At 50.7% G+C, this 25,829-nt stretch overlaps 10 protein-coding genes across 10 annotated transcripts; 5 read left to right on the top strand and 5 right to left on the bottom strand.

The window, feature by feature from the left end:
- Nucleotides 1-1,561: 1,561 nt before the first annotated feature.
- Nucleotides 1,562-2,348, bottom strand: TGAM01_v207245 (ADP-ribosylation factor; the record flags this gene model as incomplete). Its single annotated transcript, XM_024550041.1, has 4 exons — nucleotides 1,562-1,654; nucleotides 1,726-1,791; nucleotides 1,868-2,112; nucleotides 2,201-2,348. 4 exons carry the CDS (start codon nucleotides 2,346-2,348, stop codon nucleotides 1,562-1,564), a joined length of 552 nt encoding a protein of 183 aa, XP_024405207.1.
- A 1,307-nt stretch (nucleotides 2,349-3,655) lies between these two features.
- On the top strand, nucleotides 3,656-4,499 carry TGAM01_v207243 (hypothetical protein; the record flags this gene model as incomplete). Its single annotated transcript, XM_018803689.2, has 3 exons — nucleotides 3,656-3,856; nucleotides 4,006-4,213; nucleotides 4,294-4,499. 3 exons carry the CDS (start codon nucleotides 3,656-3,658, stop codon nucleotides 4,497-4,499), a joined length of 615 nt encoding a protein of 204 aa, XP_018663062.2.
- Nucleotides 4,500-5,248: 749 nt separating this feature from the next.
- Nucleotides 5,249-7,768, bottom strand: TGAM01_v207244 (hypothetical protein; the record flags this gene model as incomplete). The annotated part of the gene is made up of 1 exon (XM_018803690.1): nucleotides 5,249-7,768. One exon carries the CDS (start codon nucleotides 7,766-7,768, stop codon nucleotides 5,249-5,251), a length of 2,520 nt encoding a protein of 839 aa, XP_018663063.1.
- Nucleotides 7,769-9,962: 2,194 nt separating this feature from the next.
- Nucleotides 9,963-11,007, top strand: TGAM01_v207242 (hypothetical protein; the record flags this gene model as incomplete). Its single annotated transcript, XM_018803691.1, has 2 exons — nucleotides 9,963-10,785; nucleotides 10,919-11,007. 2 exons carry the CDS (start codon nucleotides 9,963-9,965, stop codon nucleotides 11,005-11,007), a joined length of 912 nt encoding a protein of 303 aa, XP_018663064.1.
- A 373-nt stretch (nucleotides 11,008-11,380) lies between these two features.
- TGAM01_v207241 (hypothetical protein) lies at nucleotides 11,381-12,618 on the bottom strand (the record flags this gene model as incomplete). The annotated part of the gene is made up of 2 exons (XM_018803692.1): nucleotides 11,381-12,241; nucleotides 12,358-12,618. 2 exons carry the CDS (start codon nucleotides 12,616-12,618, stop codon nucleotides 11,381-11,383), a joined length of 1,122 nt encoding a protein of 373 aa, XP_018663065.1.
- Nucleotides 12,619-13,049: 431 nt separating this feature from the next.
- On the bottom strand, nucleotides 13,050-14,572 carry TGAM01_v207240 (hypothetical protein; the record flags this gene model as incomplete). The annotated part of the gene is made up of 4 exons (XM_018803693.1): nucleotides 13,050-13,608; nucleotides 13,841-14,333; nucleotides 14,390-14,459; nucleotides 14,522-14,572. The coding sequence occupies 4 exons, from the start codon at nucleotides 14,570-14,572 to the stop codon at nucleotides 13,050-13,052; spliced, it is 1,173 nt and encodes a 390-aa protein (XP_018663066.1).
- A 1,243-nt stretch (nucleotides 14,573-15,815) lies between these two features.
- TGAM01_v207239 (DNA replication complex GINS protein PSF1) lies at nucleotides 15,816-16,571 on the top strand (the record flags this gene model as incomplete). Its single annotated transcript, XM_018803694.1, has 3 exons — nucleotides 15,816-15,842; nucleotides 15,893-16,422; nucleotides 16,478-16,571. The coding sequence occupies 3 exons, from the start codon at nucleotides 15,816-15,818 to the stop codon at nucleotides 16,569-16,571; spliced, it is 651 nt and encodes a 216-aa protein (XP_018663067.1).
- Nucleotides 16,572-17,794: 1,223 nt separating this feature from the next.
- On the top strand, nucleotides 17,795-21,290 carry TGAM01_v207238 (hypothetical protein; the record flags this gene model as incomplete). Its single annotated transcript, XM_024550040.1, has 5 exons — nucleotides 17,795-18,023; nucleotides 18,080-18,805; nucleotides 18,855-18,997; nucleotides 19,054-19,600; nucleotides 19,663-21,290. The coding sequence occupies 5 exons, from the start codon at nucleotides 17,795-17,797 to the stop codon at nucleotides 21,288-21,290; spliced, it is 3,273 nt and encodes a 1,090-aa protein (XP_024405206.1).
- A 615-nt stretch (nucleotides 21,291-21,905) lies between these two features.
- TGAM01_v207237 (hypothetical protein) lies at nucleotides 21,906-23,039 on the top strand (the record flags this gene model as incomplete). The annotated part of the gene is made up of 1 exon (XM_018803696.1): nucleotides 21,906-23,039. One exon carries the CDS (start codon nucleotides 21,906-21,908, stop codon nucleotides 23,037-23,039), a length of 1,134 nt encoding a protein of 377 aa, XP_018663069.1.
- A 2,016-nt stretch (nucleotides 23,040-25,055) lies between these two features.
- Nucleotides 25,056-25,303, bottom strand: TGAM01_v207236 (hypothetical protein; the record flags this gene model as incomplete). Its single annotated transcript, XM_024550039.1, has 2 exons — nucleotides 25,056-25,209; nucleotides 25,266-25,303. The coding sequence occupies 2 exons, from the start codon at nucleotides 25,301-25,303 to the stop codon at nucleotides 25,056-25,058; spliced, it is 192 nt and encodes a 63-aa protein (XP_024405205.1).
- Nucleotides 25,304-25,829: the final 526 nt, after the last annotated feature.

The raw sequence follows: 25,829 nt of genomic DNA, 5'->3' as shown, positions 1-25,829 counted from the left end.
TTCCAACCAGGAGAGCCTGCATCGTGCGTAGAAAATTTTGATCTTGAACTAAGTCTCTTTATCGCCGTCTTTTCTTTTCTTTTTTTCTAAATCAGATCACAAGATGGATGTAGTTCAACGAAACCTGACTCAAAAAAAAAAATTCTAGACGCAATTATTACCTTGATAATGTAATTTAAAGCGCAGTCCGCTAAGAAATCCATTCTTTGGTTCCGTGGTCTAACGGTCATGACTGCGGATTCTGATTCCGCCAGCGAGGGTTCGACTCCCTCCGGAACCTATTTTTGGTGGTGTTGGTGTTGATGCTTCTTTTGATGCTTCTTGATATGCGTGGTCGTGTGTAGTTGACGGATTTGGTGGTGGTTTTTTTTTTTTTTCTTTTTGGGCAGGAAACGGGTATGCACGCGGGTATGCGCGTGCCCAGTTCCTTCCTTGGTTGTTTGGCAAGTACGGCAACGCACGTGCTCGGCGCCTTCCTCGGTCGCTGGTGATGACACACGCGGCGAAGTCACGTACCGGCTAGTGATGGCAAAAGACTTTTTATCACATCGTGCATTATCATATTCTGGCTACCGGTTTCAATCTGTTTTATCTGCACTGCATACATTCGTCTCAATATCTCGTCTTCTTCCATCGCTAGGAAAGAAAGTGTTCGACAAATAACAATAATGGAAAGGCCATGCCACACATGTCAGTTCATTCACAACACTTGGCGGAGACAACAAGAAGAATAAAGAGGGAAAGTGTAAATAAAAAGTGATAAAAATAAAATAGAAAAAAGCGTAGAAAATACGGATAATCCTGCTTCCCTCGCACCCATCCGTTCAATTCCGCTACGATCATTCCCAGCCGGGAGGCCTTCAACGAACAACCCAACTCCGCCAATCTAGCGCAATGACAAGATGACATGGAGAGACAATAAAAAAAACCACAGAACACAACCGTCATGAAAGCATTTCAGCCCGAGGCACCAGTCGTAAAAAGAAAACAAGGAGCCCTCCTGCTCTCGCATCTCTCCAGTAAAACTTTCCTCTCCCGTAAATTATTTGTCAATCTTTGCCGCTTTCCTTCTTTCTCTCTGTAAGAAAACTCCCCTTTTTTTTTTCCTGTTTCCGGTCCGAAATTACCTGAGCGCTCGAGAAAAGGCTGCGATTTGTTAAGTAGCAACGACCAACCCAGCCCTCAATTATTCCTTTTTGGGGGGGTTATCTTTTTTCTTCTTCTATTTTTCCTTTGAGAATGAATGCATAACGAAGCCTTGAGGATACGCCCATACAACTTCCTTTTTCCAAAGAGCTAAATCCCCACCCCTCTCCAATACAAACACATGGTTGGGGTATGTATATCAACAGGCTCACAATTGGTGGCATGTGAGAGTGCGAGGCACTTTGAAACAAAGAGTTGACACAATTTATGGATTAATTTTGATTGGTATGATCGATATAACTTTGCAAATTACAACCGAATTCTCGAGCTTGGCAAGAACTTTGCGAGAGTATGCGGTAGGGAGGCGGGATGGAGAGCGGGAGGCTCTACCAGAAGAGGTTCCTGAGTGGTCGTTTTACTGGTGACCAGCCTTTCGGAGAGTGGTGGCGAGCCATTCGAGACCCTCGTACAGACCATCTCCGGATGTGGCACAAGTGGACTGGATGTACTGTTGTGGGAAGACATGTTAGCGATTACTCTGTGGCTGTTGTTTTCTTCGACTAAACAAGAATAACTTACCCAGGCTCGTTGCCTCAGGCTGTGGAGACCGAGCTTGTCAGTGATCTCGGCAGCGTTCATGGCGTTCTATAGCAGATTCAGTGTCAGTATAGTTCTCCCAATTGCTGCAGCAGTTTTAGTCGACGAAAGAGTATTAACGTACGGGCAGATCCTGCTTGTTGGCAAAGACCAGCAGGATGGCATCTCGCAGCTCATCCTCGTTCAGCATGCGCTGAAGTTCCTCTCGGGCCTCGACGATACGATCTCGGTCGTTGCTGTCGACAACGAAGATGATACCCTGGGTGTTCTGGAAGTAGTGTCTCCACAGGGGACGGATCTTGTCCTGACCACCGACATCCCACACGGTGAACTGGATGTTCTTGTACTCAACAGTCTCGACGTTGAAGCCTAATCAGTGGAAGTGTTAGAACAGACACTAAAGGAGCGACATCGCCGTAAGCGCGATAAAACGGGGGGGGGGGAGGGAGTCATGTACCAATAGTAGGGATGGTGGTGACGATTTCACCAAGCTTCAGCTTGTACAGAATGGTGGTTTTACCGGCGGCATCGAGACCGACCATGAGAATTCTCATCTCCTTCTTCCCCCACAGCTTGTCGAAAATCTTAGAAAAGGCGAGACCCATGACTGCGACTGGCGGCGACGCGGCCTAAACAAACGTCGAATATGTAAAAGAGAAGAAAAGTGTCCTATTTGATGCTACGCGTAAGCAGGCAAGGCCGAGCAGATGATGAAGAGCAGTTATGATTTTTCTTTTCTTTTTCCCGGCTGGTGGTGCAATGTGCAGATGCGAGCAACGGGTGGCGTTGGATCAGAACAGGATTTGGGGCAGCAGGCGGAGAAGCAGGTGCAGCGACAGCAATTGCGGCCAAAGAAAAGGATCTCGAACAAGGCCTTTTTATCTCGAGAAGCCGATTCGCGTGCTTATCCAGATGCTTGAGGACACGTTATCCCGTGATGACGGATGATGCTCGTGATGGGCTGCTGGATGAGGCAACGCAGGCTGCCGCATTTTTGCTTTTCGCTGAGCTGTCTTCTCCGACTAGCGCCTTACTTTCCCCCCCTTGCGGAGGACAAGAGACCAGGTAAGAGTAGAAGAAAAAAAAAGAAAAAAGCATGTTGATAATTCAGGCACGCGGGCGCACAGAGCCGGACAGGGCAAGGGCAGTGCTCCAGAAAATAATAGACAGGAGAAACTCACCTAGACGAGATCGCGCTGGGGGCTCACGAAAGAGGACGACGAAGCGAAAGAAGAACGGCCGTTGTCTTGTCGGTGAGACTGCTAGAGAGTCGGAGGGGTTTGAGAGGGAAGGGAACTTGGCCAGGCTGGAGCGAGTTTTGGGGGGGGAAACGGGCCCAAGGGACTCCGGCCTCTAGCAGCGCGTTAGCAGCAGGGAGAGGGGCAAAGGGGCGCTGGGCCAGCCGCTGGTTCTGCCTCGCGGTGGCGGGCGAGTACCGACGAGTACCTCCCAGCCGTGCCCAGTGCCTCTATATTCTGCATGTAGAGTGTACCGCCCGCGCTGCTGGCCAGATTCGCCGCTACCACGCTGCGCCGCCTCGAGCCTTATCGCTGCCAGACGGTACTCGCACGGTACCTGCCCCAGAGTGCAAACAGCGCGGTTCCACCGCCTCGGCCCACTATTCGTCATCTCTCGCCAAGTATCGTGGCTGTATCTCGATCCTCTCGTGCCCCTGAGGCCTTGCCGGTAAAACCGCGGGCCTGCTAGCCCTGTAGCTGGGACTCTGGGAGCTCTGTGTGCAAGGCAGGCTAGCCCAGCCTTAGCCCGTAGGTGGCATGTTGGCCAATTCGCGATCCTGAAGCGCAAAAGGGACATAATCACGAGCTAGAGCTTCCACGTCTTTGCAGCTTCTTTGTTGCCAGCCTCTCGTTCCCCTCCACGGCCAGCCAATTTCGTTTCTTTTCTCTAAAAGATGCTTTTCCTCTCAGCTGCGAGGAGTCTCCTCGCCGCCGCCATGGCTTTCCAGGCCGTGGTGGCGCACAACATCGTGCTGCCAGCCCGAGGCGTCGAGTGCTTCCACGAGAGCCTGCGCAAGGACGACAAGATGACCGTCACCTTCCAGGTGGGCGACCGCGAGTTTGGCAGTGCAGGCAACCTCGACATTGACTTCTGGGTATGACTCAATTCGTTTCCCTTAGCAATTGCTCCATATATATGAAATTTGATGGGGTGCCTTGTAGGCAGACATGGAATTCAAGATATTTGACAAGGGTGGTTTTTATGTAGGACTTGGTTGCTAACAGATATGCTCAATGTGGACAGATCATGAACCCCTCAGGCGAATACCAGATCAACGAGAGGACAGTTTCCAACGGCGATCACTCCTTCACGGCTCACTACGACGGCAAATATACCTACTGCTTCGGAAACCAGCACTGGGTTGCCAACACCAAGGAAGTCTCCTTCAACGTCCACGGCATCGTCTATGTCACCGAATCCGAATCTAGCGCCGATCCCCTGGAGACTGAAGGTACATGACCAATTCTCTTTTTCAAGAGTTCACCACCCATCTTGATTTATACAACTAACATGACGTTTTAAATCTCCCAGTCCGACGTCTATCCGATCTCCTCGCCCAGGTCAAGGACGAGCAGCAGTACATTGTCTTCCGTGAGCGCACCCACCGCAACACCGCCGAGAGCACAAACTCCCGAGTCAAATGGTGGAACCTGTTCGTCATTGGCATCGTCATTGGCGAGTCCCTTTTCCAGGTCTGGTGGCTGCGCCGCTTCTTCGAGGTCAAGCGAGTCGTCTAAATCCAATCTCTACAAGGGGAAAGAGAAATACAGAGTATAGGTAGAGAATAAGTGAGTTTTCACGGTCGTTAACTGCATCGAAACAATGGCGAGCATGAACGCATTGAATTGGCGTAAAAAGGGGGCCAAGCCAAGTACTTGGAAGATCCAAGTACTGGGTAGCAAGGACAATATGGCACTGGAAGGGATGGTGATCAAGGACATAAATAATAATGGTGCCTATGTTCACATGACGAATTACGACGCAGAGAGGATACTATCACGCCAACTGCAAGTTTTTCTATATTTTATAAGCAATATACCACCCAATTGCCGATATTTGGCAACACATGTTTTTCCAAGCGATTACAAGCTACCAGGGAATATCAAGAGCATTGCTACTTGGGCGGTAATGGTACCTGGGTTTGTATGATGAACTACGGAATCAAATGGATCGTGTGTCGCTGATTGCAGGTTTTTCTCTGTTCTGCTAGCAATATACGACCAATTGCCGATGTTTGGCAAAACATGCTTTTAAAAAAAGATCACAAGCTGCTAGACCCCAGAATCAATATATACGGCATTCAATTCATCATCTCCCAGCTCTAATGGAAGAGTATTATAATATTATCGTATAGATCAGCACATTACAGGGATATCTCTATCATCATGGCCTTAGCGTCATATGTCCAAGCAACAAAAGTCTATATAAAAAAGGAGGGGAAAAAAGAAACAAGTTCACATAGCCAGCCGCGCCTTGCTCAGGATAATCATGCAGCAGGATCGGATTCGGGCATTTCAACCTCTAGAGGCAGCTCTTCTGGCGGCGGTGCCTCGACGGGAATTTCCACCTCCTTAACGGGATGGAGAAGCATAGGCGGCAGGCACATGCGGCCTTCACCTCTGCCTGCTTCAGAGCCAGTTCCACTTTGGTCTGCCGTCTTTTCATACTCCTCTCCCCCATCGTTGTTCACCTTCAAGCCCAGCCAGCGCCTGTACAGGTTGGGTCCAAAGCCAGAGTTGTAGAACCAAGTTAAGCCCTTCAGGTTGTGTTCGCGCTCGCCATAAAGACTTGTCCGGGAACCACCTGTGGCTCCATCACGGCCGCCGTTATATGTCTGGGCCATATAGTCAACCGGCCATTCACGGTCCACATACATGGGGTGAGGAGCATAGACAGCTTTATATCCATGCTGCAGGGCAACAGTAGAGGGCCACATCTCGGGGAATGCAAACTGCTTTTTGTGCGCAGTCATCTTGTGCATGGTCACGAGGAGGCGCCTTGACATTCGAGATGTGGTGATGATGCTGGCCCGTCGAGGTAAAGGAAGTGAGCGGTTGTAGCCCGTAATGTCATCCTTCAGACCCCAAGTAGTACCTTCCGGATCAAAGATGGGATTCAGAGTAATCAAATCTGCCTCTTCGCCCACGCCCCACTGGTTGTGATCGGCATCGTACGTAGTTGGCGGCCTGGGGTCCTTTTCACCCTCGAACCAGTCCTTTTCATCGGCTGGGCGGATTGGGCCCCAAACAGTCTTAATCTTCTTCTTCGTGGCGGCCTCTGGAGGTTGGCCATCAACGCCTGGCATATTTTTCCATACGTTATCGGATCCTACAGCTCCCATCTCGCTTTGCACTCGAGCCATGTGTGAAAAGTCTTCCCAGGTGCCATGAACACTGGGGAAGTAGTATCGCGAATTTCGTTCCCACAGGCCCTTTCTAGGCTGAGCTTTGGCCCAATTTTCGATCTTTGAGAGCAAATCATAGTAGTGTCCCGTGTATCGAATATCCATTTCCCACTGCCAGAAGTAGTCGTACTCGGGATGCATATACGCAAAGTGCTGCATAGCCATGGTGAGTCCACGATAGACTCCGTGAACTGGAAGCTCTGGGCCGCGGCTGTATAGGTCGTAGATGCCTTGATACAGAGAGAGCATCTGCGTTTCAGTCCACAGAGTGACCAATCCCTGAAATTCTTTGGGGATTGCATCGTGGATTCTTTGCTCGTAGATTTCGTGATCGGCCCACACGGGGTATCGAGCATCATTCTTCACTTGGACAAGCAGGTGGACGTCATAACGACCTCCAGAGGCTAGTGAAAGCTCCGAAATCATGGACCGAAGATTCGCAAAGTCATCCTCTCGGAATAGGAATTCGTCCCAGCATCTCACTACGATGGCAGTTCGTGATTGCTTTGCCACCTCGGTGCTTGTTTTTTCCGCAGAAGCATCTTCTTTAGCCTTTGCTTTGCCACTGTCCTTTGGCTGAGAATCGCGCGACTGGATTTTTGCTGCTTCAGGGCTGCCGACAAAGAAGCCATTCGGAGATGGTGTTTTCGCTGGCAGTGTTTTGTATCGGCCAGCATTAGCCTGGAAACAGCGCCGTTGAATATCTGCCCAATCAATCTCGCGGTAGTCTACACGAGAACCAGATCCCCAGACTGACTCAGCACCCTGATTCTCGCCATGCTCCCCTGTGCCTAGGCCACCGGTACGAATAGAGTATCCAAATCCATAAGGTCCAAACTTGCCGTATCGCTCAAAGCAAACATCTTCCGGCAAGTTCAACACTTCGTAGGAACCAGTGATATGCTGTGGAAACCCGCTTGGACGGCCATTGTAGTGGCGAATCGGCGGCGGGCGAATTTTGCCAGAAGCGTCCAGAAAACACTCTTTAATATCAGACTCCTCGTATCTTCCGGCATAATTCTCCCAAGAGTAACTGGACGGAAATTCATTTTCGCGATTCTCAACTTTGCCGTCGGAAGCTGGATTTGTTGGTGTATAGTCGCCAGATTTGGGAAATTCGGGTTCATTTTTTGCCAGAGGGACCAATGTACGTATACCGCCGTAGTATCTCTGCAGGAGTGGAAATTTTTCCCACAGAGCAGGAGGTTGCGGCCGGCTATCTACTTTGCCATTGGCAACTTTCCAGTTCTCAACTTGGCTTGCCCGTGCCAGCATACCAACCATGAGAAGTATTAATCCTACTATCGTAAAAACCACATATCGGACGATTCGCGGTGGTAGTCTGTAAGGATAGAAACCACTCGGCCGCGGGAAGCTAGGTTTCTGAGGCTTCTTCTGGACTAGGTAAGGTCGATCTGGATACGAGTCGGATATGTTCCTTGATCCAAATGATGAGGGGCCCGAAATTGAAGATTCGGAATCGCCGTCCGATGAGGAATAATATCCATCATTCGAGTATCGCTCCTTCGAGAGTGCATTGGCATTCTGATACATCGGCAGCCGCGTCCCGCGGGACCGTCGCAACGGGTTTGAGAGTCCCATGGGAGCTCAGGTCTGTGTGCTAAAGACGAGAAAATTAGCCACATGAAGAGAGAACGATGAATGCATAATCCTGGCGCATTACTGCTGAATAACGTCTCCCGTTTGTTTCTCCTTCAGGCAACCTTCTGATGTAGACCGGCCGCAGATCGGCTCGTGCCGTACAAGGACGCGCAATGTCGCGGTCTGTATCAATACAGCAGAAGGAGCTAACTTAGCGGCGATCTTCGAGCCGAATTCGATATCAAAGCAACTATTCGTAATGCATCGAACGATTCGCATAATTAGGAGGGGTGTGAGTGGCGTGGAAAAGCAGCGTATACAGAAAATTGTCGGGCACGGGCGTTTACGCAGAGCCCCTGTCAGCCTTCCGCTGTGTTGGGTTTGGCCGCAACAGCCAATGGTGGTGGGATGAATTCGGTTGCTGGGCAACACCCCATCTCCAGGCGCCTACGCTAGGTCTGTGAATAGCGGGCACCAGGCCGGCACATTCCGCGCCCACTTTAGGCGAATGGATCTGGATGTCCATTGACCATATTGGCGATACTTGTCTTTCAATAATCATCTCCAACAAACTTCCAGTTGCATGACAACATGGGTACCTACTCATGTAGCAGCCTGCAGCTGCACCTTGGCAGTTCCCCAAGCCTCCACGCAGCATCGGATCTCTAGCCATGTGCAGTCCTCACATTCCTCTCTCCGCACCAGATTAGCCACGGACACACAAGTCGAGCCCGACATGCAGTGCTACCCTGGATTATGCAAGGGATCGTTCGAAGCGGCCCACCACGGCTCAGCATGCATCTATAACCCGGAGCCATGGTGTAAGATTGAGGCTCCAGTCTCGACGGCATTCATCATATTTCAGCCCCTCGGATCTCGTCGTCGGGTCACACAGCTTCAAGACGAGGGGCTTGTGTACCTCCTCTTCATACCCAAGCCTTCTGAGGCTATTCGCGGCCAAATCTTGCCGTTGTCTATCCTTCCATGCCACTTACACAAGCAGTATCGGTGAACACCAGCCCCCTTACACGTTCCCTGACCGCTTGACCAATGAGCTGCCTAGCGTTCGCAACCTGGCTGGGCTGGCTGGGTTCTCTTCGCCAGTAGCAGTACGAAGAGCACGTACGCATGACCTCAACTGCTCGACTCTTGAAGCAAAGCTCAGACCATCCGGATCGGCCGTCCGACACGCGGTAGTCAATGCGGAGTATCGGACCACTTGCTCTCCGCAAGCCTCGACAAACTGAGATCAATTGATCTGAAAAAGGTAACTGCAGCATCTGGTTAATGGCTAGGCGGTGCTGCAGCCGTATTATCCACCCCCGTGCTGGGATCAGATGCTATGTCACATTGCAGATACCAGCGCAACACGAATCGACAGCCACCTGCTCCTCACTCGTCACATCCGCGATGGGATTTCCCGTCGTCTCGACGGGTGTGCGATTCAGTTCTTTTTCCTTGGTTGTCCCACGAATAAGCACTTGGAACTCACTAATCGGCTCGTCGGTGCAAGCTGCAAATGCCCGAGTTGGCTAGCCTCCCAGCTACAGCTACAGCTAGCTGTAGGAGCAACGACGGTTGAAAGGCTGTATGCGACATCAGGCCTGCGTCATAAGGCCTGACTTTGGATCCCAGTGGCTAAATACAGTCATCTGCCTCGTGATCTGCTGGATCAGCGAAGACGGCGCCAGCCCCAAGCTTGACTTAAACTTCAATTCCGGTCCTTGCGCAACGTGATGTGACACAGAAGCCCTCGTTGCATTAGCCATAGCCACGACAATACCCCTTCACCTCTTGGCTATTGTAGTTGCATGCATCTGCTACTCATGGGGCTAGCACTGCTCCTCAAAGTCCTGACGTCTGCTTTTCCGGCCGAGAACTCCTCTTCAACGCCCTGAGACCCATTGAATGCAAAACGGCCATCATCAGCCACTGCGTATCTTAGCTTCTGCCGCCGACCGCCGGACATCCCCTGACCTCAGACCCTGCTTCCAGCTCCTCGTGGGCCATATATCTTGTCTGCGACTCCTCACATGGCTTAAACCCCAGACCCCTTCGCCTCGCACCGGTTCCGTATACTTCGACTGCGGGCTTGGCTTGTATTAGTGCCTAAACTCACTTATGGGCTCCCGTGGTCACACTTCTCCGTCCATCAGATATCTACCTCATCTTGATTTCATTGATACCTTTCAACATGTCAGTATCGATTGCTCCAACCGAGACCGAGACAATCACATCTTTGTCGTTGGTCCCTGAGCTCAATGAGGAGCTCTCAGAGCATTCAGAGCTGGAGCTGTTGAAAGCATCCTGCATCGTCCGCCAAACACCCATCTCTGTTACGCTGGGCGGCCCTTCCATATGTATCCTTACCTTGGGAATTGTACTCGCAATTCACTTCTTGGATTCATATCTGGCCGAGGCAGTTGTCAGCATCGTCCCTGTCGCACTTCTTATCCACAATGACTATAACAACTTCCTGAGCCTTGGGCCGGGAGGCACGCCGGCCACTATCCAAGGCTATATCCGAATCACCTGTCTACGCATGCTCTCTCTCCGCGATCCCTTCACAGCCCCCAAACCGGACCCGAATCGTCTTCCCAAAGCAGGAGTTCTGAGTGCCCAAGTGCTTCCGTATCGCGCCGGCCCTCGCCCCGTCGTTGCTGGGATCGCTCCTCAACGACAACTCGACCAACATGGCGACCGGCGGTGCTACTTTGCCCTCCGCCGAGCCATGGAAAGGCTGAGCGCGCAGAACCCTACCAAATTCGGCACCGAGCGTTCGTGTCTGGAAAAGCACGGCCTGGCTCTCTTCGCGAGGCATCCTCTGCAGACCAACTGTCAGGGCGAGATTTGCCACGTCCACGACTCGGATCACTCAATGCACATGAGTCTCCACCCGGATGACATCAAAGAGATATTGCAAAAGGGCTGGGGACAGAGGCATCCTCTGGCGTGGAAGGGCAAGTACATCCAGATGCCCGTCGCCCAAGAGTTTGTGATGGTCTACGCTCCCAGAGGTAAGATTTTAAACAAGAATTTGTCTTTTTTAAGGTTTTCCTGTCAGAATGACGATGCCGATCCTTTTTCCTTTCTTATTTTTGCCTTTTGTTCAATGTGGAGTACTCTTGCTTACAAGTATATTATTTATAGATGAGATGGAGCTTGATATCGTCTGCAAGATTATCAGTGCTGCCATATGGTACACTCTTGCTGAAGACGTCAAAATGAGCCTGAAATGAGCTACCGGCTAGTACGTCTCTTTCTTTTGTGACCAACCTTTTCCTTGGATCGAGTCTTATTACGGCCATTTCATGTGTCTTTTGCAGCGAATGGGATAATCTTCACATTTCTCCTTGGCATGTATAGCATGTTCCTTTTCACAATGAGTCGAATTGCGGCATAGGTAGCTTATGGAGACAGAACCACCAGCATTATTGGTGGTATAAAAGCAGATTTATGGGTATCTCATCAATACTACCTCAGAAGTAGCCAAGTAATAAAAGAACAAAACTTACGATTTGCAAAAAAAAGCCAATGATCTATACGATGATAAGACAAGAAAAACGCCAATGCTACACCCTCTCTTCCATGCTTCTCCCCCCTTTCTCCCCTTTAATCTGAATCGTCGCCTGCTTCCTCCTTGGACTTCTTAAACTTCTCACCCGATGCGAGCGCCGCTTGCACCGTGCTGCCGCCAAAGCTCCTCCCGTTCATGAGTTTGATGCATGCGGCTGCCGATTCTACATTCTTAAACTTGACGGATACCACTCCATCGGGCTCTAAATCGTACAGCACCACGCTGGTCACCGGACCCAGCTTAGAGCATTCGTCTCGGATGTCTTCCTTGATTTCCAACAGGGCCGCCGGGTCCTCTTCCAGCTCCTGAAGAGTAAACATGTGCTTCAGGATGACCGTCTTATCTCTCTTCGAATTGGACAGAGCAGCCAACGCCGGGTAGGGCTCGTCATCGTCCCAGTCCGCAAGCTTAGCAGCCAGCTTCTGCGTCTTCTTGATGATTTTCTGTCTGTCTCTTTCATTCCTCGGCTTGGCCTGCCCGCTGCCACTCCCATTGCTCGCCTCGCCGCTGCCGCCCGCGGGCTCGTACTGCGTCTTCTTGTAGCTCGAATCAGCCACCTGGACTCGTATCCGGCCCTCTGCCGTCCCATCGGGCAGGTATCTGAAGACGGTGTCGTCCAGCAGCATGACGGCCATGTCCACACTCTGGGGCTTGAAGAAGACGATGAGCGCATCGCCCTTGAAGTTGCCCTCGGAGTCGGTGTACATTTTGATGCGGGGCGCGCCGCTGTCGATTTCCTCGGCGATGACGCCGGCTCTGCGAGAGAAGAGGTCGTGAATCTCGTCGACGGTGGCGTTTGTAGGGAGACCGGTCACGTATACGGCGGTGTTTTGCCTCGGTTTCGGAGGAGGCTTCATTTTTTTACTCGGACGCGGCGGTTTGGGAGTTCCATTGTCCTAAGAGATGCTTGAGTCAGTGTTCCGTAGCGGTCAAGGTCTTCCATCAAAGCTGTATCTCGCAAACCGCGATAGAGCGAGCACTAGTGATTTCTTGCTTGGCAGGTTAAACTTACTGCGTCGCCATTCTGCGAGTCGGCCTTCCTCTTCTTGTCTAAAGCAGCATCGTCTGCGGGAGTTCTGCTGAACTCTCTAAGCTCATCTAAATCGTCATTTACTGCATCCTCTTCTATGGCGGTCCATCTCTTCAGCTCGGGATCAAACTCAAACTCTGTTCCGTCGTCGTGCACAGCAATAAACTTGTTGTCGAGCTTGGAGAAGGATATTCGGTCATCGCTGTCGAACTCCTGCACGTCGGTCGGAAATGGCACGTCCATCGCGTCTATTCTATGCTGGCGAATGAAGAATAGTGAGAGGTGTAGACTGGCTAACAAGTCATGGCGGATAGACAATGGCGAGGGAGAAAGTATAAGGTAATGAATGGGTTGAAGATATAACGGATGCGCACCGGCGGCTGTCAAAGGCTTAGCGTGCTGCAGCCCATCATCGGCCCCACCGCCAGCAGCAGTACCTGCATAGCAGCGTTGGGGAGGACAGTTGCTTGACCTGTGCTTTTTGCATGGTTCGCATAGCAACGCTTTGATAGGCACCTTAAGCTGGAGGAAAGGAGAGGAGAGAGGTTAAAGAAAGAGAAAGCCGTTATATTGGGGTATTGTTCATTTTTCTCTATCTAATCACAAGAATAGGGCCTCCGGTGTGGCATTCATGAGACATGTCTACCTGGTGACATACACTACTTGCAGCCTCCCTACTGCTTATTATCCTTCACTGTCTTCTTCACGCCATCAATAAATACCTTTACAGCAGAATTGCCGCCCATGGGCATTCCAGGCTGCAGATATCCATCCTGTTCCACTTTGATGTTGAGCGCGTCGGCAATGCTGGGAAGTCCACCATCGCGGAGGGCCATTGTCAAGGTGCCCAAAGCCTGATGAAACTGAGGGCTTCGAAGCACCTTCTTTAGTAGAGCTTGCTTCTTCCCGAGCGAAAGTGATTCGTTGGCGGCCTTGATTTGGTCGGCAGTCGGATCTGATGTGCCATCGTATTCAGCCGTGTCGCTGGCGAGCACAATAACCGCGGGTGGGAGGAAGCTGAGAAGAGAGTCCACTTGCTCGGCTGACAGGGTGTCGACGATGGGGACTGTGATGGACGTCGGTAGCAGGTGACTCAGGTAGGGATAGGAAATATCGTGCTGCTGCTGCTGCTGCTGCTGCTGTTGCTGCCCGCCGGCAAGGCCACTCTGGCCTCTGAGTGAATCGAGAAAGTTTCTTACGGCAGCTGCGGCATCAGGGTTTGAAGACGAAGCTCTGCAAAAGAATTAGCCTCGTCCTCTCCGAGTAATAGCAAGTCACATAGTAAGATTTTGATATAATTGGACGTAGCTCTTTTCAAGGGTACAAGGACGTTTCTTAGTACACTAATTGGCTTTCATTTTGTGCCAAAGCATGCTATCGACTCCCAGAGACCAGTGATTTGAACCAGCCAACCATGCGCGAACCATTTCGTAATCAGCCATGAAAAAGAAGGGGGTTAACCTACGCTCTTGCGCCATCAGCTCCGCCTTCTCTGGACTCCTCACCCTCTTCTCTCACGTCGCCTCCCGTCGCATCGGCGCCTGCCCCGCCGCTGCCTCCTCCATGGTGTTCTTGACCGTGGCCCTCGATGTCTTCCATCGTCTCATCTTCGTCGTCTTGGTCGTTATTGTTTCGAATGGCCGACAGTTCTCGTGTCACGTTGACCTCTTCACCTTGTAGGAGTCTGTGAACAATATCGCCAATCTTGCGATCTCGAGGGCTGAAATGGCTTGCATCGCCATTTCGTCCCTGAGGCTTGGACTGCAGCCAGAACAGGTGGCGCTGAGAAGAAGAGGCAAATTTAAGGACGAAAATGCGGCCGTTGGTCTTTGCTGTTGGTTGGGGTGTTGTTTTGTATTCGTATGGGAGGAAGCTACCGTCTGTGGGAACCATGACGAGGTCGAGCTCGGGCTCGTCTAAGGGCTGGTCCCGACGACGCCAGCAGAAATGTACCAGGTCTATTGCTTGTTAATGGATATCGTCAACATATTAGCCCACTTCCTGTACTACTGACCATCTTCAGAGTATAGATAGATGTAGCCGGGTTCGGGCTGTGGCGTGACCTTGTATGGCTTCGACGATGTCTATAACAGCAATGTCAGCGGCCAAGTGGGATAGCTGTAGATCGTTTGCGGTTGTGCCTTACGTCGACGTCACACTGGCCGGCCTTGAAGGTAATTATCGGTGCAATCGGCATTTCGGAACACCCCGTAGAGCTGTGACTACTAGAAAAGGTTCTTTGGGGTTATGAAGAGGAGATTGGGGCGTAATTGAGGCAGGCTTGCTTCAGATGCTCCATCTGCAGTGCCGACCTGGTGGCGGGCGGCACTGTAGGCTACAGGAGCTCTTACGTCGAGCTTGGAGCAAGAAGTGGGGCACCGGGCCGATATTTATCCCATATCGATAAAGTAGCTCTTCTGCCGCCAAAATAAATGAGCTTCCTAGCCTAGATTTTTTTTTTCTTTTCCCATTTTCCATGTCTACTGAGAATTTATCCAGCATGGCTTGCCTTTGGAAGCTGATGAAGCTTGAGAGATGGCCAGTGATGTGATCTTGTATCTCATGATGGATTTCTTTTGCTATTTGCGGCTAGCTGCGCATGACTTGGCTACTAACCCAAGCTTTCAGCATTGGGAGACAAGGTAAGAATTGAAAAATTTCTCTTCACTTCACAAAACACTTCCCTCTGGATATCCTGATGAAAAACATTGGTCCGTGTTTCGGAGGCGGACTCAAGACCCGCCGCAAGACGACACAACAAGCACTTGTGCAACACTGAACTCTATTCCATACTCGATGAAATTTTATGGTCACGCACATCTTGGCAACATTGCTAACAATATGCTGTGTAGCTTCCACACACGAATGGTTTAAACTATAATGCAATGATTCGAAAACGCCTGCTGGTGATTGGTCTTGGAAGAAACTGTTGAATAATATTGCAACATTGCTGCCAAAGCTCGATGAAAGGTAAGGCGGAAGATGGGATGTGAATCCACGTACTCCTTATTGTAGAAGCAAATATATAAACCAGAATAGCTTAGATACCACATCTCAATTCTATTCACAAAGTAAAGTAGCGTCTGCTCAATGCATGTGATTCTCGATCATAAGTGCCTAATCGAAGTCAGCTAAAAGCAATTCAAAATCGGTCTTCATTTGTTTTAGTCGGGTGTTGAAGTCTTAAATGTGCCAACTCGCGCGTTCAGGTACCGCCAGTAAGCAGCGGGCATGGTGGGGTCCAAGCTTGAAGCCTGAACTTGACTTGTGCTAGATCTAGTCGAATTCCCACCTCACCATGATAAGGCAGTGAACAATCTTTCCCTCGACGCATTACGGCACTTCAGAAATTTTGAGTCAAGCTAAAGCTATCTCAGAACCCCGAAAAGCTTTTTGATTTCGATAAAGACAATACTTGGTAAAGCCTGGTCCGCCGTAAAATGTATGGAGATTCGGGTATCAAGCTGGTACGGCTCGTCCCTCGACTTTTCCGCAACGCGTCTCACCACTCTTATAGGTTCAACACGCCAAGAGAACGCAGAATCTGGCTCATCTGCCTCCATATCAGACTGAGCTTGTTCGAGCAGTGACCAGAGAAGTCAGAGATCTCAACAAGGATGTCGATGATCTTCTCGAGCCTTTCCAAGGCTCATTCGACCCGTCAGAAGATCAGGCAGTCGCATATACGTTGCTCGTGAATCACATCTCAATGCGCAGAAACAAGCGATGTTTATTAGCGTATCACAGAACTCGCACTGATAAATTGGAAGAGCTCGTCTGGAATGGCGCTGATGTGGTTGATCTGTCTGGCCAACAAGTACGAGATGGTTCGTCTAGGAATAGCACAGGATTGACGAGCGGTGATGGATCTACGAGCAGCCTTAGCCCACAGGAAGAGGACTATGTGAGGCAGTACGGCGATTTGCTGGCAGCATACAAGGGCCAATGGACAGACATTGACCTCACTGGCAGCCTGGAGCCGCCACGGGACCTGTTCATCGACGTTCGTGTTCTCAAGGATGCGGGAGAAATTCAAACAGAATACGGGTGAGTACTAGCTTGAACTTGCAACTGGGAACTTGACGCTCACGAAAGGTTGCAGCGCAATTACTTTGACAAAGAACAGCCAGTTCTACGTTCGACAGGGAGACGTGGAGCGACTTATTGCCCAAGGATATCTGCAGAAGCTTAGCTGAGAGAATTCAGCTACAGGCATGCTTTGGAGTATACCCCTGCCAAGAGGGTAAACAGTTGATATGATATACAGGTCAAAGGGTAATCGGTTTGGATCATGGGGTTCGAGGGCTACCAAAAACCGACAGGCGCAACAAGGGTTTATAGGGTTTTATTTGAATTGAGGGAAAATTGAAGGTTAAACCTGCAGCATGACGATATCCATTGCTCTGTTATGAGAATCATGAATAATTTTACATTTACTTGCTTTCAAAATTATCGAGCTAGTTGGAAGAGATATCTCGGGATAGAAGTCTGCATGCACCATCAAGGCTTCTGCTTTTGAGCCTGAAGAGCACGACACAGGTGACTGAAATAGTCAATGCAAGAGGATGATATTGGAGGCCTCTTCAGGTATGGGGATATTTGTTATTATAATCAAAATACAAAGTGAGCGACTTATAAAAACGGCCGTTGTTGATGATAATGGCTTCAAGCTGCCAGTAGAGGATATCGCGCACTCGTGACTACTTAGTACCGGAGGAATTGCGTTAGATCAGCACCACTCGGCGGGTATCACTTATCTACAAAACGAACTGTTGACTCCAACCACTAATGCAAACTAGACCTGCAGAGGGCTGCAAGAAGTGGGCAATCTCCTACACTCCATTGGGTGGGCTAAGCCGGATCGAAGCGTTGCATGTGCATCCAACAGCCGGGGCGTTGCATTTGGTATTACCTAGTGGTAGCATCACTAGCAAAACATGAGCTTCTTTAACATGCGATGGCTGTGTTGGAACAATTGCTCTAAATGGCATCATTTTTTCCACTGTTTTACAATGTCGTAAGAGCAATTGGCAGCTTCAGCATCCGGACTCGTGATCCGAAGACTGCTATCTGGGGTCTACTATTTCGCTTGCACGGGCCCGGCCTCGGCGCCACCGCCCCGAAAATTTCTTGATTTAGCAAAGTTCCCTTGATAGCCGTTATCTCTCTCGATGCTGCCGTCCCTTTCTCTCTGCATGGGCTTTTCTCTCTTCTCCTCTCCATGGTGTCGCCCTTTCATTCCCCTCGAGTTCCTGCGCCTGTTGTGCGCATAGGCTGACTCGTCGCCGTGATTGTGTGTCCACTGGCTCGCATTTGCTGTTTCCGAATCGATTCCCATTTTCGTCTGCTCATGCCGCATCGCTATTGAAGCATCGCCGATCTGCACATCGGCTGAGCTCCACCATTGGATGCTCCAAGCATGTCGTACTCAAGGTCAGGATTTTCGCCGTGGCGGAAGAGAGCTTCCAGCCTGGCCTCACAGGAGCAATCGCAGCACGACCGTACAGATACAGCGAGCCATGCTGAGGGTTCAATGTTAGAGGCTGGGACTTCGCAACATCAACTATTGTCTTCATCCGTGGGATCTGCACAAGGCTATAAGGAGCCTATCCGATCATTCATCCATGCCTCAGTACGAGATCAATTGGGTAATTACATTGCGCCGCTTCCCTTGCATGCCATGCGCCGCTAATAGGAAGAATAGCCCCGGTCGATAGCGCACAGATTGCGAGGAGCGTCCGCGAAGATACAGCTGAGCTAGCGAGTTATTTGCTGTCCGATGGCTCAACCCAGCACCGCCCGAGCTTCCTCCACAGGAATAGACCGTCGTCTCAAGAAGGCCTTGGCCTAGAGTTTGGAGATGTTGACTCCTTGGAGGACAGCGTGCGGCGTTCCTCAGGGACTATCCTCGAAGTCTCTGAACCACCGTCTCCAGAAGAACAAGAAGTAGGAGCACAAGCTGGGGAGGGGGAGGGACCGTCTGCGCTTGCGAATTTACTGAAGAGATCGTCTCCTCCATCATCGTTACTAGAGCAAAACAACATTCCGCAAACTCGAATCGAGAATGTCGACGCCGACCAAGCCCAATTCTCGCCAATCGACGAGACACCGCACTGTCAAGAAGCAGCCGCAACCGAAGATTCAGAGTATACCCCTCTTCTGGGTAGACGAACTTCTGGATCGGGAGAAAGTACTAGTGTTGATGATCTCGAAGGGCAAAAGGCGCTGGCGCGGACGAGATGGCTGCGTGGGTTGACTGAGCGGCGTCAGAAAGCGGAGCGCCATGTGCTTCGGATTGCAAAGATAGCTTCCAGCCCACGTAGCTGGAATGGAAAGGCTATTTGGGAGACTACTGTTGTCGACCCAGTTTCTTGTCTCCCGGCGGTCGCTGTCGGTCTGCTACTGAACATCTTAGATGCCTTGTCATATGGTGAGTCTATCATGAACGCCCGTAAGAAGGACGCAGCTGACCAGACTAGGTATGATTCTATTTCCCCTTGGAACGCCTCTTTTCTCTCATTTAGGATCTGCTGGTATTTCTATATACTATGTCAGCACAATTGTGGCACAACTCGTTTTCTCTACGGGCAGTATATTCAGAGGGGCTGTAGGATCCGAGCTGGTACGTGTAATCTCGATTGACAACTACTGAAGCACCTTAATCTAACCCCAATACAGATTGAAGTTGTTCCCTTCTTTCACAACATGGCGGCCAAGATTTTGGACATTGTTGGTGAAGACAACCCTGATGCAGTCATCGCCACAACGATTGTCGCCTATGCTCTGAGCTCCATGCTGACTGGCTTGGTGTTCTACCTCATGGGCAAGTTCAAATTTGGCTACATGGTGGGATTCATCCCAAGGCACATCCTGATAGGATGTATAGGCGGTGTCGGGTGGTTTTTGATAGCTACGGGCTTCGAGGTTTCAGCTCGGCTAGAAGGAAGTCTCGAGTATGACCTTGACACGTTGGAGAAGCTCTTCGAAACCAAAACCATCCCGCTCTGGATATGCCCCCTAATTCTGGCCATTATCCTATTCTATGGTCAGATGAAAGGCGCATCCAAATACTTTCTTCCCCTATTTATCTTGGCCATTCCCCTCGTCTTCTATCTCTTTGTCTTCTCGCTCGATGTATTAGACCCGAGCACACTCCGCGATCATGGATGGATCTTCTTGGGGCCTCCGCCGGACGAACCTTGGTGGTACTTTTATACCTTGTACCGTGAGTATTACCATCCTCTTTTCCCCACACATCAATTGCTATGGCTAACTACTTGAGAGCAGAGTTTCAGCTGGTTCACTGGAGAGCCATCGTTGAGGTGATCCCGGCCATGTTTGCTTTGACTTTCTTCGGCATTCTTCACGTCCCCATCAATGTCCCTGCGTTGGCGCTCAACTCTGGAGAGGACCATGCCGATTTGGATAAAGAACTGAGGCTCCATGGTTATTCCAATTTCATTTCAGGTTGCATAGGCAGCATCCAAAACTACTTGGTTTATGCCAACACAGTCTTTTTCCTGCGATCTGGAGGCAACAGGCGGCTTGCTGGCTATATGCTTGCGCTTCTCACCTTTGGTGTTATGGTTATCGGGCCTAGCATCATTGGATGGATTCCGGTCATGATGGTTGGAACGCTGATTTTTGACCTTGGATTCGAACTTCTGCTTGAGGCGGTGTGGTTGCCACGAAAGAAGCTTAGGCCCGCAGAGTATCTCACCGTCATTGTCATTGTGCTTGTCATGGGTATCTACGATTTTGTAGTGGGCATTGGTGTTGGAATATTGCTAGCATTTGTCTCACTCATTATCCAGACATCGAGAGTGTCGGCCATTCGAGCATCCTACGATGGCGACGTCGCTACTTCAACCGTCAGACGCAACTCTTCACAAGACAACTACCTGCAAAAAGTTGGGCGGCAAATCTACATCATGAAGCTCACAGGGTATCTGTTCTTCGGCACAGTTGTCAGTGTGGAGGCCAAGATTCGAGCACTCTTAGACGACCATGCGTTTGCTCAAAAGCCAATCAAGTTCCTCGTCCTCGACATGTGGCATGTTAGTGGGCTTGACTATTCCGCGGGCGAGGCCTTTAACACGATCAGCCGGATATTGAACAAGAAGGGCGTGCACTTTGTGCTAAGTGGCATCGACTCTGAGAGCGAACTAGGTCGGAGTCTGAGAGCTGTGGGATTGGGAAGCGGCAATATTGAAGTTATGATGCTGCCTAACCTGAACTCGGCATTGGAAAGCTGTGAAAACGAGTTGCTAAAGACTCTTTACGCTAGGCAAGAGGAGCTGAACTCGGCGAAGAGCAGCACGGAGAATCTAGATGTCCCAGCAGCATCGACAACGGTGGCCTCTTTCGACGCACCGCTCAACTCTCCGCGCCGCAACTATCTTGCGGAGGCGGCCCATGACGCCCTTAACAGCGTTGAGATCCAGCGTCGCTCTAGATGGCAGAGTTTTAATGAACCACTGCGACTTATGCTGCAGATTTTCCAAGGGCTAAGCGACAAGAATGAAGATTTTTGGTTCCCAGCAACGCCCTACTTTACGCGTAAGGAATACCCTGCTGGTACAACCCTATTCAAACGCGGCGAGCCGGCAGACGGCTTTTACCTTTTGGAGCGTGGTATCATTCGAGCAGAGTACGACCTCCCTCAAGGTTGGCTTTGTGAAAGCATCGTGGCTGGGACTACCTTGGGCGAGCTGCCTTTCTTCTCCGAAACGAGCCGGACGGCAACAGCACAAGTCGAGAGAGACTGCACTGTGTGGCTGATGGATCTGGAGTCTTGGAGGAAGCTTCAGCAAAAGGAGCCCGAGATTGCAAGAGAATTTCTCAAGATCTCACTCAAATTGACGAGCGAGCGTATGAGTGCTATCACATCATATATTCTGACTACAGCAGGATAATAATTGGGGAACTACCTCTACTGAATACCTGTGCATTTGAAGGAGAATGTGGAGAAGAAGAGAGACATGACGATTGCATTGTTGGATTTGTCTGACTTAGCGTAAATGAAATTTATAGCGAGATCTAATGTGTTTATTTCAATTCTTAATTTTACCTCAATTTCTGGCTTTATACCATGCTGCTTTGTGACTAATACGTGGAATGAGGCTCTTGAATCCTGAAGTTTAGTAAGCTGGTTTGAATGATTCAGCGTTAGCGGCTTGTACTTGCCACCAAGTCTCTGATTCTACTAGTCTTTCATGGCTGCCAAAATTCAACTAAGTTCTATTTCCTTGTTTAGACGGTAAAACGACTTTTTACTACTTCTGTCGCAACGCCTAAAGGTCGTGCTTTCAGATGATTCCTCATCCGGACGCCGGTTTCGCCACCTTATTTTCAAGGGTACGCCTGGTATGAAATGATGCGCATCCTCTATCAGGCTGCAGTGTAATACCGGGGAGAAGTTCAAAACGGCCACGTCTTTCTAAACAAACCTTTGCAGTGAATAAAGAACGAGTGCTTTGATTCATTTTCGTTATTCATTTTTTCTTTGAGAAGTGGGTAATATAAAGAAAATGCCAAAAAGCTTACGATCCATCCTGGGCGATTCCAACCGAGTGAGAAAACCAAGCAGGCCCAGCCCTGCAAGACAAAACGCCACTGCTACTCCCAGAGCTTCTCCTTCGCCATCTCCTCAGAAAGGCAAGAAGCCGGCGCCGAAAAGAAGAGCCCCGGACGCTGAAGAGTTCCATGAGAAACTCTCGGATGTCGGCATCGCCAAGATCCTCGAGGAGGAGCTGACGCTGAGAGATGTGGTCCAGGCGATGAGATACATCCGGGGGAAGATGTTCACGCCTGTGCCGCCTACGGGATTCAAGTCTACGCGGACGACGGAGCTTCTCAACTACAGGCTGAGCGTGCCGCCCATTGTCACGATTGGTCATCTGAATGCCATCCTGACCTCGCCGTCAAAGGTGGAGCGGGAAGTCGTCGAGCTCTCCAGGAGCGGCGTGCTGCGGAAAGTAAGGGTTGAGAGACGCGGCGGCATGGGCGAGGCCCTCGTCGAGTCGACAGATTTGGAGGCCATGATCCGAAACACGGGCATGTCTAACGCCTCCAAGGATGAGTTTCTGAAGTTTCTCAAGGAGAATCCCACGGCTCAGACGCTGCCGAGGGGCGCCATCAAACACAGTCATATCGACGAGCTTGTAAGAGCTGGATTCCTGACGAGTTCGCTACAGGCGGCACCGGGGACAACACTTCATGTCCGCCCAGAGGACCGCACTACGCTGACGTCGATCCATCACGTATCCCGCTTTGCTTCCGGCACGGTATCGGCGGTGGGAGGCCAGAACGCAATCCATCTCGCGGGCGGAGGCGGAGGCGCACCGACTCTGACGGGCTCATCGGTGTCATCCGCCGGGGCGTCTGATTTTCGCATCGCCGTGCCGGGCCATGGGCGGTATTTGAAGCTGGCGGAGGGAGCGGTGGACTGGCTCCGCGAGATGCTCGACAAGACGAAATGGGGCGAGGCGCCGGAGAATTGGTTCAGGGAGCGGTTCGAAGGAGGGGGATTGTATGGACTGCGGTGGAAGGACTTTTGGGGCGTGGAGTGGGAGTGGGTGCTGGGCCAGGCGGCTGGGCTGGGGGTCGTGGAGGTTTTTGAGACGGGCAGCGTGGGAAGAGGCGTGAGGGCGCTGGGAGGGTGAACCTTTTCTGAAGCATGTGGCGTTTGATTCGAATCATGGCGTACAAAGCAAAGTACACATGGAAAGCAACGATACCCGAGATCGGGATTGAGTTTGATGATGGAGACGTCAAGTTGATTGGTCGTATGTTGGAAGAGGAGGATTCTGCCGCGATATGTCTTGGTGGTGTGCTTAAGACGACGAGGCCAGAGACATGCATGAATCCGTATGCTCGGAAGTGGATCATTGAATGAAATGAATGGGGTTTAAATTAGATAGGCGAAGGGATATCAAGTCGTCGCCTTGCGTCTTTTGATTATGGTTTATGTTATTCACTGCTGCTCCCTTGCTTAGAGAAATTCGCTTATGGCGTTGGAGCTGGGGGAGAAGCATTTAGCTTGGGGGGATGCAATATCAAGACATACATACATGTTCTACTAGTATCACTTATGACACAAGATAACTTGGGTATCAGACAATGATGGTAGTGGCACCAATAGGAACATTATCCGTAAGAGATATCTCAAACGCCAATTGGTATCCGTACCTTATCGCTGCTTGTTCCTGTCAGGCCTACTCTTGTAAGCCGTGCTTTATGCTAAAGGGATGATCAAACAATGGCTCCATGATCAGCCTTTGGGTGACATCTGCCATCCTGCCCCTGTCCCGTGCCTGACCTGACAAAAACAGCGGAGTCGTTGTTAGTGCGGAGATGGCGGGCTTTTCGAGGTGATGGTGTGTGCTTCCGCCATTGTGGTGTGGCAACATTCATGGATTATGTGCTAATGCCATTTGCTGATATCACGACAATCAAGCAGATGGGTAGAAATATGCATACCTAGTACATGTGGTGATAATTGCCTGAGCGACGAGAGCATTGACCAAGGGTTCACTTTAATTTGTGCCATGTCTGTCAATGAAGCGCGATCGTATCGCTGAGAGCCCGTCTTAATACGCACTCTATCTGTGGGCGGGCATGAATGATTAATTCCCCGGCCATGGCAAAATGCCACCCTAAGCGGGAATGACGGTTTCAGATTAAAGTACGTGTAGTACATAGGTACACACTTGTAACGCAGGGTGCGTTTATTCTAAAAGCCTGGCGAAGAAAAATAGACCCTGAAAACGTGGTTCACACGTCGTATCCGCACGTGTAACTGAGGCTGAGGCAACCACACCAACAGGCAACGCCGTGTGCTGCCGAGTCTGAAATGTTAGCTTGTGTGACTGATCACAAGCCTGCAGGCAACGCCAGAGGAACGCGTCGTTGGGCTCTGGCCCTGGAGCGCGATCAACAGGGCCAAGGCGAAGGCAGAGAATAGCCCGGCTGGGTAGCTCGTCAGCCCTTGACCTGGAACCGCGATGTTGGTAACCGTTGGCTCTAACTTGGCCCGTGACGGCACTCGTCATCTTTGTTGACGAATAAAGTGTGAATAGTACAAGTATGTGCGTGCAGTCGAGTCACACTGGATGGAGACCACACGCGTGATGGCCTTTCCCTTTCTTCGTGATGCTAATTAACGAATGGCTCGAAAGGCTTCCAAAGCAGTAAAGCCCGCGAGCTAATAGCCACCAAGGCCCATATTAAAAATCGAACCCTTGAAGTCGTCAATGGAGCCCTTTCACTGCATCCAGATGTCGTACTGCGGACGCATGTGCTAATGCGGCCAATTGCCGGCGGCCTTGCAGATTGGCGCCTGCATGACTCGAACCCATTCACATCATCACGTCGTCGACACGAGGCTCTAGGCCTTTGGGCTGCATTTCAGCCATGGAGCTGCGAGAACCTGATGTGCAGAAGCAAGGTGGTTTGTATGTTCCAGAGAGAACGTGGCCTTTGGGAGATTGGAGCAGGGTATACAGCGCTGTTGGTCGATACCGCATTTCGTTCAATTTCCCTTTCGGATCCCTCGCAGGTCGCCGTCCATGTGCATGCCGCCAATCTTTTTCGCCAGATGGCTGCCAATCTCTTGCTCGTTGACGCTAAAGAAAATCTCCAGGGGGGGGGGGGGGGGCTAAAAAGGGAACTTACACTGCTTAAGCATAGTCGGGGGATTCTCCAAGCTTTGTCCCCTGATTTTGCAAGTGTTTTTCTCGGGGAGTCGGGAATCGCGAAGCCATTTGCCAGGCTTCATGATGGGAGAGAGAACACATTGGTTGAGGGAGGAAAGATTGATATCGTATATTGCCACTGTTGTATCGATAAGTAAGGACAAGGAAGTGGTCGAATGTTGATCTCATACGTACATATAATATTCAATCATTGATGTCTTTGTCACCCGCATCAGGGAAACAAAGAGAGCACGAGGAGGGAAAGCCTAACCTGAGAAAGAAGGATTAGGTAGTGCTGTGAATGCCGAGTGGCCCGTGTGCGTGTTAACGAAGTAAGGTGCGGCACAATAGCTTTGTGTGGAGAGGCCCGGCGGGTGATGGCATCGCGTTTCTTTGCTAGCGAGGCTCATTCCATCATTTTGATAACGAAGCTGCTGCACTCTTGAGCCGGTGAATAGCAGAGGCGAACATGCACCTGCAGACATGAACAAACCACACTGTATCTGAGCTTTCTGGGTGGCTACGGCGGGGTAGCATCGATATGCTGTGCTCCCGCTGCGGCATCTCTCCCTGCAGAGCTCTGCTCGCTCGGGACCGCTGGACGGCGACATGAACGCAGGCTGAGCTCCATGTTCCAGTGGCTGACAGGGGCCCCTGAGCCGGCTGGAGCGCTAGAGGCTAGCGTGTGGTGGCGCCACGAGCCAGGGCGGCGCCCAGGGGCCAATCGTCGCGCTAGCACGGCTGCAAGCTCTCTGGAGT

This window comes from Trichoderma gamsii (assembly GCF_001481775.2).
Source record: "Trichoderma gamsii strain T6085 chromosome Unknown Scaffold_26.2, whole genome shotgun sequence".
Lineage (NCBI taxonomy): Eukaryota > Fungi > Ascomycota > Sordariomycetes > Hypocreales > Hypocreaceae > Trichoderma > Trichoderma gamsii.
This window is presented reverse-complemented; position numbering and strand designations above follow the sequence as displayed.